Source organism: Saccoglossus kowalevskii, chromosome 10 (genome assembly GCF_978046115.1).
Source record: "Saccoglossus kowalevskii chromosome 10, keSacKowa6.1, whole genome shotgun sequence".
Taxonomy (NCBI): domain Eukaryota; kingdom Metazoa; phylum Hemichordata; class Enteropneusta; family Harrimaniidae; genus Saccoglossus; species Saccoglossus kowalevskii.
This window is the reverse complement of record NC_140650.1, coordinates 27097616-27115411: the sequence shown is the minus strand read 5'-3', so window position 1 is coordinate 27115411 and position 17796 is coordinate 27097616. Positions and strand designations below refer to the sequence as shown.

At 33.5% G+C, this 17796-nt stretch overlaps 1 protein-coding gene across 1 annotated transcript; it reads right to left on the bottom strand.

The window, feature by feature from the left end:
* Window positions 1-14358: 14358 nt before the first annotated feature.
* On the bottom strand, window positions 14359-17753 carry LOC144357908 (uncharacterized). Its single transcript, XM_078011958.2, has 2 exons — window positions 17451-17753; window positions 14359-14612 (listed from the first exon to the last, which is right to left on the bottom strand). The coding sequence occupies exons 1-2, from the start codon at window positions 17641-17643 to the stop codon at window positions 14359-14361; spliced, it is 447 nt and encodes a 148-aa protein (XP_077868084.2). The 5' UTR covers window positions 17644-17753.
* Between the last annotated feature and the right edge of the window lie 43 nt (window positions 17754-17796).

Here is a 17796-nt window from a genome sequence, read left to right as displayed (position 1 = left end):
TCCTGTCGACAGTCACTGACATCACCACCTCCAGACCGACGTTTGTTGTCAAAATACATCTCTATGGTTTCTTCGCTAGTGTTTGGGTTATAACTACTCACTTCTATAGTGTAATTGGTATCAGCATCAGATACATCAACCATTTCTGAAATAAGATGAACAATTTAAGACTTCGAATCTATTCAATTATTCACAAAACTATGTACTTATATATAACTTATTATTAATTACTGTTTTTTTTTTTGTTTATTCTTTTCAAGGCTCATGGACTAGACTTGTTCTAGCGAATTTACATATTAAATATCTAATCAAAGAAAGCTTAGAAAGAACTCCCGTGTGCTGAGAGTATTGAAGAAAATTAATTCAAAATTACTTGTACATGAGATATTGATGGAAAAGCTGAAAACTAATTATGTACATCAGGTAACTAATATGAACAGAAAAAATTATGAATTATTATGCTAATTAGAGAATTAATATGAACAAATTTTAACCCAAAATTAATCAGGCCTGTCTATTGTCCTAAAGCATTTATGTATCAAAGTTTATTCAAATGTGATGATCAGTAATTGAGATATCAGTGTTAATTAATTATGTTAATTAGGTGATTAATAAGCATAAATATTTACCAAAAACTAATTGGGTTTAAAAGTTTCATTAAAATCCAATTTGTGGTTCTTTATATATCAGTGGAACATTATGCAAATTAGGTAATTAATATCCAATTAAAACTAATCAGGTCTCTGCATAATCCTAGAAGATCTATGTAGCAAGTCTCATTGAAATATGATGATTACTACTTGATATATCAAAAGCTAAAAATTAATTAATTATGCAAATTAGGTAATTAATATGTACTCATATTATCTTAAAAACTATCAGGTCTGTGCAGTGTCCTATGACAGCCATGTACCAAGTGTCATTGAAATGTGATGATTACTACTTAAAATATCAAAAGCTGAAAATTAATTAATTATGCAAATTAGGTAATTAATATGTACTCATATTACCCTAAAAACTATCACGTCTGTGCAGTGTCCTATGACATCTATGTACCAAGTGTCATTGGAATGGGATGATTACTACTTGAAATATCAAAAGCTGAAAATTAATTAATTATGCAAATTAGGTAATTAATATGTCTTCATATTACCTTAAAAACTATCAGGTCTGTGCAGTGTCCTATGACATCTATGTATCAAATTTCATTGAAATGTGATGATTACTACTCGAAATATCAAAAGCTGAAAATTAATTAATTATGCAAATTAGCTAATTAATATATACTGACATTACCCAAAAAACTATCACGTCTGTGCAGTGTCCTATGACATCTATGTACCAAGTGTCATTGAAATGTGATGATTACTTCTTGAAATATCAAAAGCTGAAAATTAATTAATTATGCAAATTAGGTAATTAATATGTACTCATATTACCTTAAAAACTATCAGGTCTGTGTAGTGTCCTATGACATCTATGTACCAAATTTCAATGAAATGTGATGATTACTACTTGAAATATCAAAAGCTGAAAATTAATTAATTATGCAAATTAGCTAATTAATATATACTGATATTACCCAAAAAACTATCAGGTCTGTGCAGTGTCCTATGACATCTATTTACCAAATTTCATTGAAATGTGATGATTACTACTTGAAATATCAAAAGCTGAAAAATAATTTGTTATGCTAATTAGGTAATTAATATGTACTCGTATTACCCTAAAAACTATCAGGTCTGTGCAGTGTCCTATGACATCTATGTACCAAGTTTCATTGAAATGTGATGATTACTACTTGAAATATCAAAAGCTGAAAATTAATTAATTATGCTAATTAGGTAATTAATATCTACTGATATTACCCTAAAAGCTATCAGGTTTGTGCAGTGTCCTATGACATCTATGTACCACGTTTTATTGAAATGTGATGATTAGTACTTGAGATATCAGTGGAAAAGCCGAAATTTGATTAATCATTATGCAAATTAGGTAATCAATATTGCACAGATTTTTACCCAAAACTAATCAAATCTGCACATTAGTTTGGAGCATCTGTGTGCCAAGTTTCATCAAAATCCAATGAGTGGTTCTTTAGATATCAGTGGAACAGTCATGGAACAGCTAAAAATCAGCTAATTATCATGCAAATTAGGTAATTAATATGCATGGATTTTTACCAAAACCGAATCAAATCTGCGCATTGGCCCAGAGCATCTATGCATAAAGTTTCATCAAAAACTGATGTATGGTTCTTGAGATCAGTGGAACAGACGGACACACACATACACACACACACACACCTATACTTGTATTGCAATATGTTCCGAGGACTTCATTGGATTAACTTTTAATATAGTTGAATTAACTTTTAATATAGTTGCGATATGAACTCGATTAAAACGCGTTCCTATATAGGGTTGCGTTTTAATTGGAGTTTAATTAAACTCAATTACAATGCAATACAATGGAGAATTGCATTTTAATTAAGTTTAATTAAACAAGAGTTGAATATCCCGTGACTGAACATAGAAATGTTTGCGAAGCTTAGGTTTAGTATCGGGGTAAGGTATGGTATAATTATATTAATATTAATATAACGTGAACCATACCTTCCCCCGATACTAAACCTAAGCTACGCAAAACGTATTAATAATCGAATTAACTATTAATATAAATTATGTTTTCCGAGGACTATAAAAAAGGTCCTCGGAAGGTGTGTATGTCCTCGGAAGTAGCTATATATCTGTATTTTTGTCCTCGCAAGATATAGCAATCCAAGTACACACACACACACACACACATACACATACAGACACACTAACTGCAAAGACTCCCTTTTTGTGCTTCGCACACGGGAGTCAAAAATATACCGGTAACTCAAAATTCAAATTATAGAGTCAATTATTTAGTACTTAATTTTACTTAATGTACTCATTTGTTTATATATCATATGTATATATTATTATCTGTATATGTTTTATAGTAAAAAAAAATTCATTCATTTAATGTCAATATTTCTCAAACTAGAGATGCTAGATAGTTCTCCTGTGTGAATTTTTTATTTGTTGATGTTACTGAACAACTATCAGACAAAAATTCAAGCCCCAAGTGCTTTATCTTTTTTTTATATTTATATTTATCTAATCTGACATCAAAATAGCTAATATAAAATACAGCAATGCAATTGGGGAAAATGACAAAACTAGAAGATTTTATCAAGAACAAATCTGACAGAGGTCTGTTCAAGGTACCTACAAAGATATCAAAGCAATGGGGCTAATGGTTTTCAAAAAATAAGAAGTCAAAAATGTCACACTGAGTCAGTAATATGATAATTTTAATCAATTGAGTCAAAGAGTTTACCAATTAAGGACAGCTTTGATATTACTGTATGCTGATCGAGAATATAGATTTAAGTGATTGAGATAATGAATAAATGTGGGAAATATTAAATTATTTGACACACATCATATGATAGCATCAAAGACATTCAAGCGGCAATTGTTCAAGTGTTGGAATCTACAATTAATTGAAACAATTTAAAAATAGGCCAATTGGCCAGTACATCTAAGGCTTTTGCCAAAAAACAGATGCCATATCATTTGGGAGTAAGGGAATAAAATGTTATTTCATATTTAAAAAAATATTTAATAATAAATATTTAACATTATCCCTATGTCCAGTTTCATTGAATTTAGATTAGCGGTTCTCAAGATATTTGTAGAAATTTGACAGTCACATGTTCTTAAAAAAAAAACTAGGTAAAGGAAACAATAATTTTCATGGTATATATAGTTCTACCTCACAGAGTGATCTACATCTTACTAAAATAATCTACATCTTACAAACAAATTGGTATGTATCAGCTCCTTCAAGTAAATTTCATTTGCAAAAAATGAAAAAAAACATTCGTTATCAAAAATTACAACAATTTGAGAGAAAAAATATTCTGAAATGTGAAGTAATAGAACATGGTTTAGATTAGGCATCTGTGATGACAGGCTGCCACAATAGAGTCGTCATACACCTACCGAGTGTTACACAATATTTAATACTGGTTTATTGTACAGCTGACAGAGTCAAATTAGTATTCATTGATCAATACCATTAAGGTATTGAACAAGTGAAGAAATAAAAGAAAATATTACCCCAGAAATATTATAAAAGGTGCAGAACCATGCGACCATGCAATTACAAAAAAACTTGAATGTACTCACTATACACATGATATATCAAATTTCAGAGCAATGAGATTAGCCAAAGATTTCTATAGCATTCTTAACTTCCATGTGCAAAATTCACAAAGGGAATCTTTGCAGTTACATGTAATCATGTATGTGTGAACATGTCTGTATGTATGTATGTATGCCTGTCTTTCTAGATCCATATGTATGTGTTTCTGTTCCAACATTATCACAAAAAACTATCATTGCATTTCAATGAAACTTTGTACATAGATGCTTTGGAACAATGCACACATCTGATTAGTTGTGGGTTAAAATCAATACACATGTATAACAAATTTGCATTATAATCAATTTTCAACTTTCCCTTTGTACTAATCATCACATTTCAATGAACCTTTGTAGATAAATGCTCTGGTACATTGTAAAACCTTTAAAATATGTGCATATTAATCACCTAGCTTGAATAATAATTATTCACCTTTTGGCTTTTGGCTTTACCGGTATCTTAAGTGCTAATCATTGTATTTTACTGAAACTTGGTTTATGATCTTGAACAATGTGAAGACCTGACGAAACTTAGGTTAATCTCTTTGTATATACCTAATTTGCATAATAATTAGTTTGTGAGCTTTTACACTGATATCTCAAAAACTGATTTATTGCATCTCGATGAAACTTAGTACATAGTTGCTCAGGAACGATGCACAGACCTTAGCAGTTTAGAGCTGAATTAATTATCTAATTGGAAAATAATTAATTTTCTGCCTCTCAATACGTTTCAATGGAACTTGTTACCCCAAGGCGAGAGGAGACAATGCATAGACCTCAGTTTGAGGTTAAGAACTATGCATACTTTTCTAATTTGCAAAATAAATAACCAATTTTCAGCTTTCCAACCTATAATTGGATTCAATAAAACATAGGTGCCTGGTCAAAAATGCAGAAGAGCTGATTTGCATAATTTGCATAATTTGCATAATTAGCCAATTTTCATCTTCTTGATCAAAATTAGAGACGTAATTGCAATATTTTATTGTTCGTACAACGTAAATTGAAAAAATAAATTCCGTAATTCTGTAATCACAGGCAAGTCGTACAATGTAATCAATCAAATATTTGTTTTCGTACACTGTAAAAATCTGTAATTTTTCTCGGTACGTACAAAAATTTACATCAAAATAAAAAAAAGTCGTAAAGAATGATCCAGGGAAATTACTTTTTCGAAACTGTAAAACTACTATATGACACAATTCACTGCAAAATTCAATTTTCATTGTAAACTGTAAAAACGTCTTTTTTTTCTTGTAAATTGTATATAAAGCCCTTTTCATTTCCGGTAAAACTGTACCAGCTACCCCTCTTGCCCCCCCTCTAGAGAGTTAATCATCGGTGTATTGATTCCTAATAAATGGCAAGATTTTGCATTAGAAGCAATGGAGCAGTGAGAATTTGTTTTTGTGCCAATAGTGCACCAAGAATTTGTGTGAATGACACTTTCTCGCTATAATCTCACATTTTTTACCAATAGCGATAGTGATGACTATCACGCCGGAACCCAAAACATAAAGACAAATATAAAAACAACTATGGTACACAATATAATTTCTTCAATGTTCTATTTAGCTATAATTCTTAATGATAGTAATAATCTCACCTTCATCATCACTAGAAATAGGGTCAGCAGGACTTTGTTCTTTTTCTGGGTGTGTTTCAGTTCTTATCTCTGAAGTTGGATGATTTGTGGACATACTGGCAGACATGTTTTGGCTCATCATCATCATCATTTCTTGTTGTTTAGCAGGTGGAAGGCTATGAAACAGTTGTTGCATGAATAACATAGGATGTTGTTGATGGGGATGAAAATATGGTTGCTGAGAATGTGGTCCATATTGTTCCATTGGATTGTCAAAGCTAAAAGGTACTCCAGGCTGTCCAGGGTGTACGGCATAGTTTGGAGGTTGTCCAGACTGACCTGGTGGAGAGGGGTGTTGGGGAGGTGGTCCTGACTGACCGAGTTGAGAGGCATAGTTTGGAGGGGGGCCACACTGACCTACAAGGGAGGACTGTTGGGAAGGTTGTCCTGACTGTCTGGGTTGAGCGGCAAAGTTTGGAGGTGGGCCAGACTGCCTTGGTGGAGAAGGGTATTGGGGAGGTAGTCCTGTCTGACCGGGTTGAGAGGCATAGTTTGGAGGTAGTCCTGACTGTCCTGGATTGTGAAGGTTGATACCAGGCTGTTTATTTATCACTACATTTGGCACCATTCCAGCCAGTGGTGGCATTTTGTCTCCCTCACCATAGTGAGTTTGTGGCACTGAATTAAATGGTGATCCCGTTGTTTGTTTACTGGCATCAGATGGAATGGTTGTTGAGGAGGAAGCCTATAATAATAAATCAAAATATGTTTATAATTGTTAAAATACATGTAAAATCACATATGTTATAGACATAATGGTAGTGGAGACAAATGTCACAAATGTTCAAAATGATTCATTCATGTATGTTTCACTGGTCCTCAAATAATTGGGGACAGCTGTTTATTATTATATGAATGAGATAAATCACAAAATTATCATGTTAGCATAGGCCTAACTACAACTGCCTGTGATAACCTGATTTAATAAGACAAATATTCAAAGTTAATAAATGTTTTTGAAATTTATTACTATTAATCGAAGACAATAATAATCAAAGACAATTTGATATTACTGTATGCAGATTGAGAATATGGAAGTGGTCGAGTGAAGGTATGAATTAATGTAAGAAATATCAAATAATTTGAGACAAGCCATCGTCAATGACATCATCCCCATTTTCAGAATTGACTTGAACATACAAATCGATATTCACCCAAACAGCGATGACCCAAGGAGCTCATTGTCAACAAGATGAAGCCATAACATTGTAAGTTTGCTGCTCATAGTTGCTCATATGATATAATAAATGTAAATTTACTAAAGATTTGGGAGGAACAATTATCCCACAAATTTTCTGTCTTCTGGTTCACTGTTGTGGCTCATGCACCACAAGATTTCAACTCATGTGCCACAATCAACCTCCATTGGTGCATGCACTGATACTGTGCCATGTAAATAAGCACATCCTAAAGTATATGCATTCAAATATTTTAACTTTATTTATTTAAAAGTTCATGAATAGATACATATAGTAGTGCACTAGCCAAAGTATTTCTTTTCTATGAGTTGGCGTCAAGTTGGTCAAAGGTCATCAAAACAAAAAAACAATAAATCAATAATGACTAAATCTTTGTACCATGGACTAAATCAGTCCAGGTATGTCAGTACCCACGGACAGATTCCAAAACTTAAGTCCCCATTTTGGACTATGTCCACTCATTATCAATAGTCAAGTAACCTAAGTGTATTGGATCTGATACTATTCTATAGCAGTAATCTTTCTGTGCAGTATGATTTCTGACAATTAATTGTTAAGTTGGCCTGATGTGTACTAAATTCACAACTGCCAAATAAATGATATCTGGCAATTATAAACAAACCATATGCAGGGCTCATGTATATTGTGGTATTATTGTCTGTTGCTTCCAAATAAGTTGGGCTTGCCTTCTCTCGCATTCCTGTGTGCACCACTGTCACCACCACCAGTCAAAACAACCACCTTTTTTGAATAAAATTTTTTTTGCTTTTCAGTTTTGTTGGGACTACCTACAGTTTCAGTTTTTTTAAAACAAGTTTTTGTCAATAACATAGTCCCTGTTTGTATTGAGATAGCGAGACTACTATTTGCATACTTGTTTTCATCTTCTAATTGTGACTAAATGACTACAATAAGACACAGGAAAGTATATATTTTTGGAATCGCCAGACTTCAAGAGTTTCAAGTGTGTGTTTTTCATGCCTGTATCAGTAAAACAATTATTACGCATTTATGCTGGTTATAATAAGTGTTTTTTTCTCTTTCTCTTTCTCTAATGGTTCAATAGTCTGGTAAATTGAATGCGTCTTGTCAGTTTTAAAAAGTAGTGTGCTGAATTTATTATGAATTTAACTGCAGTTTTAGTTGCATTGCCCTTACTCAAACCACAATACGTTGGTAAATAATCCACGAAAAAGTTTGTCTGGACACATTCAAGTTCCTCATATTGTCACTTTAAGGTAGAAGCCTACTCATAAATTAAAAAAACCCAGAATTTATTCCTGTTGCAACAAACTGTACTCCAAGGCAATATAAGGATATTGACTTAAAAAAAGTTGGGGGTCACTAGCCTTATTTTCGAGATCCATGTATTGATGGTTTTATTTTAGTGGAAAGTCGCCATTTTGGCACAATCATAATGCTTTTACCATAGGTTCCTATGGCAGAGATATTATGCAATATCTAAAATCTAGCCTGGTGACATAGGCTGGAAAAATCATACATTGTTAATGAAGGAGTACTTTTTGTTTTTCTGAATTCTTTTAATAATATGGGTTTTAAAACGTGTCAAAAAATGCGATTTTTTTTAGCATTGTGTTCTATGGAATTGTTCTAAAAATAGCGATTTTCAAAAAATATTAGGACACGTTTCTCAAAAATCTTAACTGTAACACACAAAATAATGCTATTTCATGGGACATTAGCTTCATGATTGTACATAATAAACTAAATAAACTAACGAACATTGTCATGTGATTCATGGCCAATTTTGTCAAAAATTGTGAGTAGGCTTCTACTGGTACCTTAAAGCTGTGAAAACTTGGTGTTAATCCGACGACAATAAGTATACATTATTTTTTGTTAAACACCTTGTATTTTGAATAACATATTACTCCTAGAAAACGTTGATGGAGTCACAGCAAAGATTTTCAAGCTTGTTTATCGGCACAAACGATTTGTTTTCACATCAAGGTCTGTCTTAACATGTTGTAGGGCCATTCAAATGTATAAGGCTATTGGAAACCAAAAAAATAAATCGGAAGATGAGAACACCAAAATCAATGATTTTTTTAGTAGCTGTGTAACCTTGTTTCTGACACAGTCATATGCAAATGCTAATCTGTGAAAAAACAGGGGCGGAGACAAACCACTCAAATGTTTGGAAACACTCATTGTGTGTCAGATAGCTACTAACTTTATGGATTACATGAGATGCGAAAGAGTGTAAGATCCCCAAATGCATGCAGACAAGCAGCAGTTAATTCAGTTAAGGCCATAAAATAATCAAGCAGTCGACAACATAAACCCAAGGCTCGAGCAGATGTACAATAGACGCTTCTAGAACTTTGATTAGTTTTGAAAAATTGCATCGATTGTTCAGGGCTCAGACTATTATAGCATGGACGTACTAACACATCTATGACTATAGATAGTAGTCTGATTTCAAAGTGAGAACAATAACATTCATACTTCTCAGAACTTTGCCATACTTACAGCTGTGTGCGTGATTAGAACTTCTAGTATGTCGGACCTTTCATGCCGTAGTAGGCAGCGAGAAAAATTAATTTTAAATGTCATATTTTCACATTAGTGTTTTTGACTGAACTCTGTCTAAATATGGAAGAACCCTATTTCCTATTAATTGTTTTCGCGCACTCGAACAAAAAGGATGCAAATATCAATTTATAAATAAATATGAAAATCATAGTTTTCAACACAAATAATAGTCTCGCTACCTTAAAGACGCAAGATAATAATATTTCTTATATAGCACATATAACAGTTATTGGCATACGTGTGACCTAATGTGTGATATATGAGTGAAGTATATGTCCAAGTATATGGCTCCATGGAACTACATTTGTTTAAACAAGATGACTGCCAGTCAGCCATTTTGGATAAAAAGACAAAAATGTATGTTTTTTTAGTACAATATGATGTTTGTGTAAAATTTGAACTCAATCGGTTCAGGCATGTCAGTATAGTATATGAATCTGGAACTGCACTCTTTGAAACAATTAAAATGCCCATTTTAAAACCAATCAGAATAATAAAATGGAGGCCATCAAAGACCCATTTATGTACAATGTATATACCAAGTTAGAACAGAATCCGTTCATGCATGATTGAGATCAGGTTGCACCATGGTTAAAATGTGTGATTTTGACATGTTTTAGGCCTTAAAATGGATGCCAATTGGCCATCTTAAATCAGATCATGAAACAAATGCATGTGCATACATTGTTGTATATCATATATAATGTATGATGTATGAGCAGGTCCGGGTTGTGACATTCGGTTGACAAAATAGACGATACAACAGTACTGATTGGACCTACATGAATATTTTTTATTCCTGGTTTATGTGCTCTCTGCCCTAAAGATTTAGCATTGCCTGTACGTATCACGTAAATGTCTCGATAATCATATTGTTGAAAAGAGGTAGCAACCCTGGATTCAAACGGAACACAGTCTCGCTCTATCAGCTTGTTGTGGAACGTTCACATAACAAGAGGTCATAGTTCAAGTTGCGTTCGCGAACGATACAAAGTATGATGGATTGGAAGTGCCGTTCGAAATTATTATGGTTAATACTCGTCGAATCCTCAAACTTTAGCACTAAAACAACCATTTCGACAACTCGTGTACCAGTGTTCAGTGTTTAAACAAGTGGTCAGCGTTTTTAATACGCGAGTGAGAAAAGAAAGGGATAAAAATATGGCCGTTTTCTGGTCGGAAAGTAAACGATATGCAGTTGATTAAAATGCGATAAAAGCGAAAGATTAGGCGAAATGAGTATTGATGCCCATTTATAGCTTGACATGCATCAACAAATAAGGATATGGTAGGAGTTGGTTGTACTAGTATACGCAGGGAGGGAGTCCACACAAGGAACAGCCAGCATGACTTTTACGGGGAAAACATGAAATCTCAACAGATTTGTACTTAATCCATTTTTAAAACCTCGGCTACTCTATTGATATTGGCTGTTTATTTCATGGATTTGGCACTTGAGGTGGCTGATAAGCCGTGTCGAATACATGCACATAATGACCATCCTGTGCACGTTTTCGACACGGATTAAAACCAGTTTATGCAGATATTTTCATATGGGTAAAATGACTAATTTTCACTGGGTTTAAATTTCACTGATTTACCATTTCAGACATATATTCACTGGGTTTTAATTTAGTGCGAAATAGACAAAATTAAAACCCAGTGAATAATTAGCCCTTTACAGTAAGTTCGGAGACTATATCAACTACATCAAATTGCTATATGAAATAGTAATTTTTATTTTCATGTTATAAAACAAAGTAAAGTAGCTATCATAAAATATATAATTGCTGCGAAATGAAATATTCAATTGTGAAGTACACTACATGGTGTTTTGCCTTTATGCTCACAAAAGTAACTGTTGTATATCTGATAAATTTTTGTAAGACTACAATAAAAATAGAAATCCATGTTGAACCGTAATGTCACTAACATGTGAAAACTTGGTTACCATGAGATTTATTTACATAAGACGATGTCAAAAAAAAACAACATGTTTTGAGGGATTTCAAGACTATGTTCAGGGCACTTAGAATACTGATTTTTATATTGCGAATAAAACCGGGAAGCTTGGGAAACGCATTAAAATATAATTAATATAATTGGTCATGGATAGGCAACAACTTGTGTTTAAAAAATAAAAGATTTACAGTAAAAAACGGACAGAGTTGCTAGAATATCATCATGAATTGTACATTTACTCGCTCTACACTCAATGACCTGAAAAATAATCGATCTACACCCACCAATCATAATTAAAAACCCACATTTTTTACCTCCATGTAAAAAGTTTGACATCGTCTAGACAAACAATGGAAACGTAAACAAGCAGCCTCTCGGCTGAGATAGCTCCGCTGTTAGCCATGCACATTTCAATTAAGAATCGAAGATATCATTAGAAAATGAACAATATGTGTAGTATCAAAACAATCGGACTAGCTGTTTTTAACAGGAAGTCGAAAATATCACTTTTTACCAAAAATGACAAAAATAGAGAGATCCACATGTAGTACCTATATATGTAATATCAAAGCAATCGGACTTGCGGTTTTTAACAAGAAGACGAAAATATCAACCTATACAAACTTTAAAATCTTTCAGAGGAATTGTCGGGAGAAAAATATTTAGCTTTGAGTAATTGGGTTCTTTTCCGCATACACAACAAGTACATGGCCATTACTTAGCTGAGAATGTATCTAGGACTGTGTGACCTCTGACGTCACTTGGAAGAAAACACGTACATGTATTTTTTGTTGTTTCTTCTGGATATTCGTTTTTATGGACAAAAAATATTTTCTTGTTCAGCAATATCTTGAAATGCAGCAATTAGCATAAGTAAATATGCGATCTCAATCATGGTGTAAAAAGCTTATTTTAATAGGATTAATTCTGCCTAAAACAAAGCTATGTCAACAGCTTAAAACAAGTTTAAACAGTGTCCTCTCTCCTTCCCTTTCTAGCTCCATGATCGGCGCCATAGCTGTGCGTCTGGCCAATATACAAACATATGAGATTAGCTTAAGGTAGCGAGACTATTATTTGCATACTTGTTTTCATCTTCTAATTGTGACTAAATGACTACAAATAGACCCGGGAAAGTATATATTTTTAGAATCGCCAGACTTCAAGCTTTTCACAAGTGTATTTTGCATGCCCGTATCTGCATTCTACGACGCGTTACTCAATCAAAGGTGAAAAATTACTTTTTCTGTAAAAAAAATAATTACGCATTTACACTGGCAATAAGAAGTATTTTTTTTCACTTTTCCTAGTTGTTCAATAGTCTGGTAAATTGAATGTGTCTGGTCAGTTTTATTCAAGCAACGCGTTTTAAAAAATAGTGTGCTGAATTTCAATTACTGTTTTAGTCACATTGCCCCCAACTCAAACCACAACTCGTTGGTAAATAATCGATGAAATAGTTTGTCTGGACACATTCAAGTTCCTCTCATTGTCACCTTAAAGCTGTGAAAATTTGGTGTTAATCCGACGACAATAAGTATACGTTATTTTTTGTTAAAGACCTTGTATTTTGAAAAACATAAACTCCTAGAAAACGTCCATGAAGTAACAGCAAAGATTTTCAAGCTTGTTTATCGGCACAATCAATTTGTTTTCCCATCAAGGTCTGTTTTACCATGTGTAGGGGCATCCAAATGTGTAAGGCTATTAGAAACCAAAAAAATAAAGGAATGGGATAGCTATAATTGGATAAATTCGGCATATGAAAACACCAAAATCAATGATTTTTTTTCAGTGGCTGTGTGACCTTGTGTCTGACACATTCATATGCAAATGACTAATCTGTGAAACAAACAGGGGCAGAGACAAACCACTCGAATGTTTGGAAACACTAATTGTGTGTCAGATAGCTACTGATAACACATCCTAACATTGCTTTATCTTGAGTTTATCTTTGAAACTTATAGGCACACAGATTAAACCTGTATTGTTGATTTTGGAAAACACTACTGAGGCTGCCTTGCTTCCCTTCAGAAAATATACATTTTAACCAACTTACATGACATTCTATGTTATGTTGACTTTATCATATGAAAGTTTATAGTGCATTTCATCAATTAATAAATAAATGTGAAAATCGTTATTTTCAACACAAATAATAGTCTCGCTACCTTAAATCATTTTTTTTTTTTAAATATTTTTTGTGCCAGGCGACAGTTCCGGACTTTGAATGTCACTGTTGTCTCTTCTGACTTTTTTTTGTACGTGCAAATTGCAAGTGCTGACACATAGTGCATTTTGCCACAGAAGTAATTTCCTGTTTGGGACTCCATGACAGGGCTGTGCGGCCATCTCCCTATCAAGTGGCAATTTAATGCGCTATCCTGGCGTCAACCAGGCTCGGTCGAACACAAGCACCTGCGGACCTTAACCAAGGTTCCCCCAAAGTCGCATTCGATTAGCTTAAATCTTAGCTGGTACATACTACATGTAGCCTGAAAATGAAACTAATAGTATCCCATGGCACCACTGAGGTGTGTACTATCCTGAGTAATATATGCATACAAATGATTCAGCAAACTTTAGTTAAATTGCTCTTTTTGTATAAGTAACACAGGTTTTGTTTTACATAATGCATTGTCACTTTTATCACATATAGGAAATAACACCAACAAATGACAGGGGAATTTACAATTATTTCTTAGTACCTTTTGAGCATTTAATATGTATGCAAGTTCAAAAGGGCTAATTATGTTCATTGTATTGTGAGATGTATAAAGTCCAATCTCAGTGCATTATCTACTAGATATCTCACCTCTGTTGATGGTTTCTTTCCATGTATACTGCCAGCTTGTGCATTGATTGATGAATCACCTGACGCTTTACCTAAATATTTTGATTCCACATCCAGAGGACAAGCTGTGACTGTAAGTTGTACTTTTTGCAGTTTCTTTCCAAAACTAACCTTATGTACTCTGTCATCATGTGTCCTAAGAGCTGCATTCACTCCTAAAAATAAAATAAAACATGTATGATAAATATTTATTATAAGTTCTAAAGGTAGAAATATTAATTAAAATATGGCTACAAATTTTGTTTTTTAAATTGTTCTTATTCAGAATTGACAATGTCAGCATGGGTCCCACAGGTTGTCGGGTCTATCATGGCATGTACAATACTCCAATTAGCAAACCAATGGTCAGTTGTATAAGTATAATTGTTTAAAAATTCAGGTGTGTGCTAATAGGTTTCTGAAAATTTCATTAAACAATTGACTTCAGGATCAAAATTAAAATATGCTCTGCTATATGATGATGTACTGGTATTAGCTATTTTCTATGGTTATTGTTCCCACAACGTTCTTAACATATCACAAACATAGTAGTTTACAAGTTTTTTCTACAGCAATTAAAATTCCTATCAACTTGTTTTAAACTATACCATGGCATTTTTTTTACAGAATAGGACAAAAATATTGACATTAAAAAAAGAGAGAATTGAAAATATCGTCACAAAAATAAACAAATATCACAGAGGTCTGTCCATGAAACCCAAATACCAAAAGCAATTCAGCCAGTTACATGTAGTTTTTAAGCAGAAATAAAAATAGCAATTTTTACCAAAAATGAAAAAATTATGTTCTCAAAGTAGAGAATTGAAGATAAAAAAAGAAGTCAAAAATATAGAATTGTTGATGAACCACGAATGATCAATGAACAATGGCTGATAATATGAACATCTGTGCTGTGTCGTCTTCTATGACAATGCTCATAAAAATATGATGAACACATCAATCCATTTACTTTCGCCATTCTGCTACAAAATTTAATAAACATAACATTTGCATCTCATGCTCTTAAATTTAGTAACATGTAGTCTAAATGTTAGCTGATATAGCTCTGCTAGTCTGACAGGTGAAAATAGCATAATTTTTACCAAAAATGGCAAGAATATTCACTAAAATTAAAGCTGAAGGCTGAATATGCCTAATATGTACACATAGATATGTAGAAGATGCTTTGGTTATACATGCAAAATAGCAAGTTGATTGGTTAAAACATTCATGAGACACATGGACATGCCCCAAATTGTAGCAATTTTTGCCAAAAATACGGTGGACAAACTACATGATTGAGAGATGCAACATAGCAAATTTTGAAGAAATAGGACAACTACATCAGGCATATCTGTAAAAAAAAAATACTTCCTGTTTGAAAAAAATTCAATATGGCAGCCAAACCAAGTGTGCTTTTCACAAAGTTGCTAAAAAACAACTGTATAAATGTCAATATATTCAGTGAAGCAGAAAGTTTTTAAGCATCTTTTGACGCATTTTGTATAGGCAGTGGTTATTCGAATATCACATTCATTTCCACTATTCGGGCAAATAGACGATCCATTTCCACTATTGTGATAATGATTTTTATCTCATTATAAGAACAGAAAAGAGTAACAAAAATAACCAGTTTTATATACAAGAAAACAAAACTGCCTGAAATCGTAAAATGACCTGTCAACTTTTGTATCCATAGATAAATAGAATTTGTTATAATATTTAAAACTGGCATAGCCTTGTTAACCAATTATACTAATATGAAAAATATTATAACAGCACAAATTTCGAAGCATATATATATATCAAAAACTATAAATAATTAACAACTGTACTGAAACTGTTTCAAGATGCTAAAGTTGACAGTTATATGGACTAATGTAAACAACTTTACTGGAGATTATAACCCAAATTGCACACAGGCAGTTGGAATGTCCTTGTTTTCTATGGTCCATGGTGTTATGCAAATGCAAATATTAAATAAACTCATCATGCATCATGCAAAGGTAAAAAAAAAAATGGGTTCACTGGGTTTTAATTTTGCTATTTTTGCTAATAATTAAATTCCACTAAATTAAATCCATGTGAACATGTAAAATAACAAAAGAACTCATTGTTTCACTGGTAAATTCGTGAACTTGAAACCCAATGAATATGCTCAAAATATCAAAATAGTGAAATTAAATGTCAGTGAAATTAAATGATTTTACAGTACTGAGTGATTTTGGATTTGCTGAAAATAGACCTGAATTTTGAAATGCTGTGACACTAACATCCATCATGCAAAGTCAACGAAAGTATATGCGATTGGTGGTTGACAATTGCGAAGACAATTATAAAAGGCATATAAAATTGTTATAAATATTTTCACGAATGTGGAAAACTAGGAGCACAGAATTGAAACAGTGCGTACTAGGTCATTGGTTTTGTCTGTCGGTATACACGGCTGAGCTCCATCGGGGGGGGGGGGGGGATTGGGGGGCTGCTACTCCCTGCAATTTACCTTACGCAGATGTGCTCCCTTTGGGGTGTTTTTTCAGCCATCTGGTCTTAAATGGGATCCACAAATTTAGAAATTTGATCTAAAATGCGGTCCACAATGACTGATTGTCAAATGGACATGGGTCTAAAAAGGGGTTTATTCAGCTATCTATAATTTTGATGGAATGCATGCATACTTGTATGGTTTAATACAAAGTATATGTATTTATTAAGATAATTTCGGTCTACTTTTAATATGCCAAGACCAAAATGGGGTCTGCTGGACAAATGACGGGTCTAAAATGGGGTTTACCAGACAACATTTTGGTCTAAGATGGGGTATACATTTTTGGTCCAATTTGGTCTTAAATGGGCTCTGGGTTTTGCAGTGTGGGCTACACACCTATACCATATCAGCAGCCAAGTACCCCCCCCCCCCCCGGGAGCTCCATACATACTGTGCCGAAAAACACAACCTATGACTTACCACGGACACTACAATTTTCAAGTAAAAATTATAACTCGATACATACCTTGAGGGGAATGAAATGCGACCAAGCATACCTGGTCGCCATTGTGACGATCGTTGCCAAGAAGTATCACTTGTTCGACTTCGCCACCAAATTCCTTTTTTTGAAAGTGTATGGTCAATTTGTTCGTCACTGTATCGACGTCGGCGTTGGCAGGAACACCCGCGACTAAAATCGATTGAGAGGAATAAGCCATTTCTCTGTGATGAATTGAAATGGTCTGTAAAAACCTGCTACATAGTGGTTCTTCCGCGTCTGGGTATACGCAGAAACTGTCCAGTCGTCAGTTCGGGGAAACCCAGTATTTGTGCCTGCGTGATTGGTTGTTGGACCGTTTACGTCATACGGG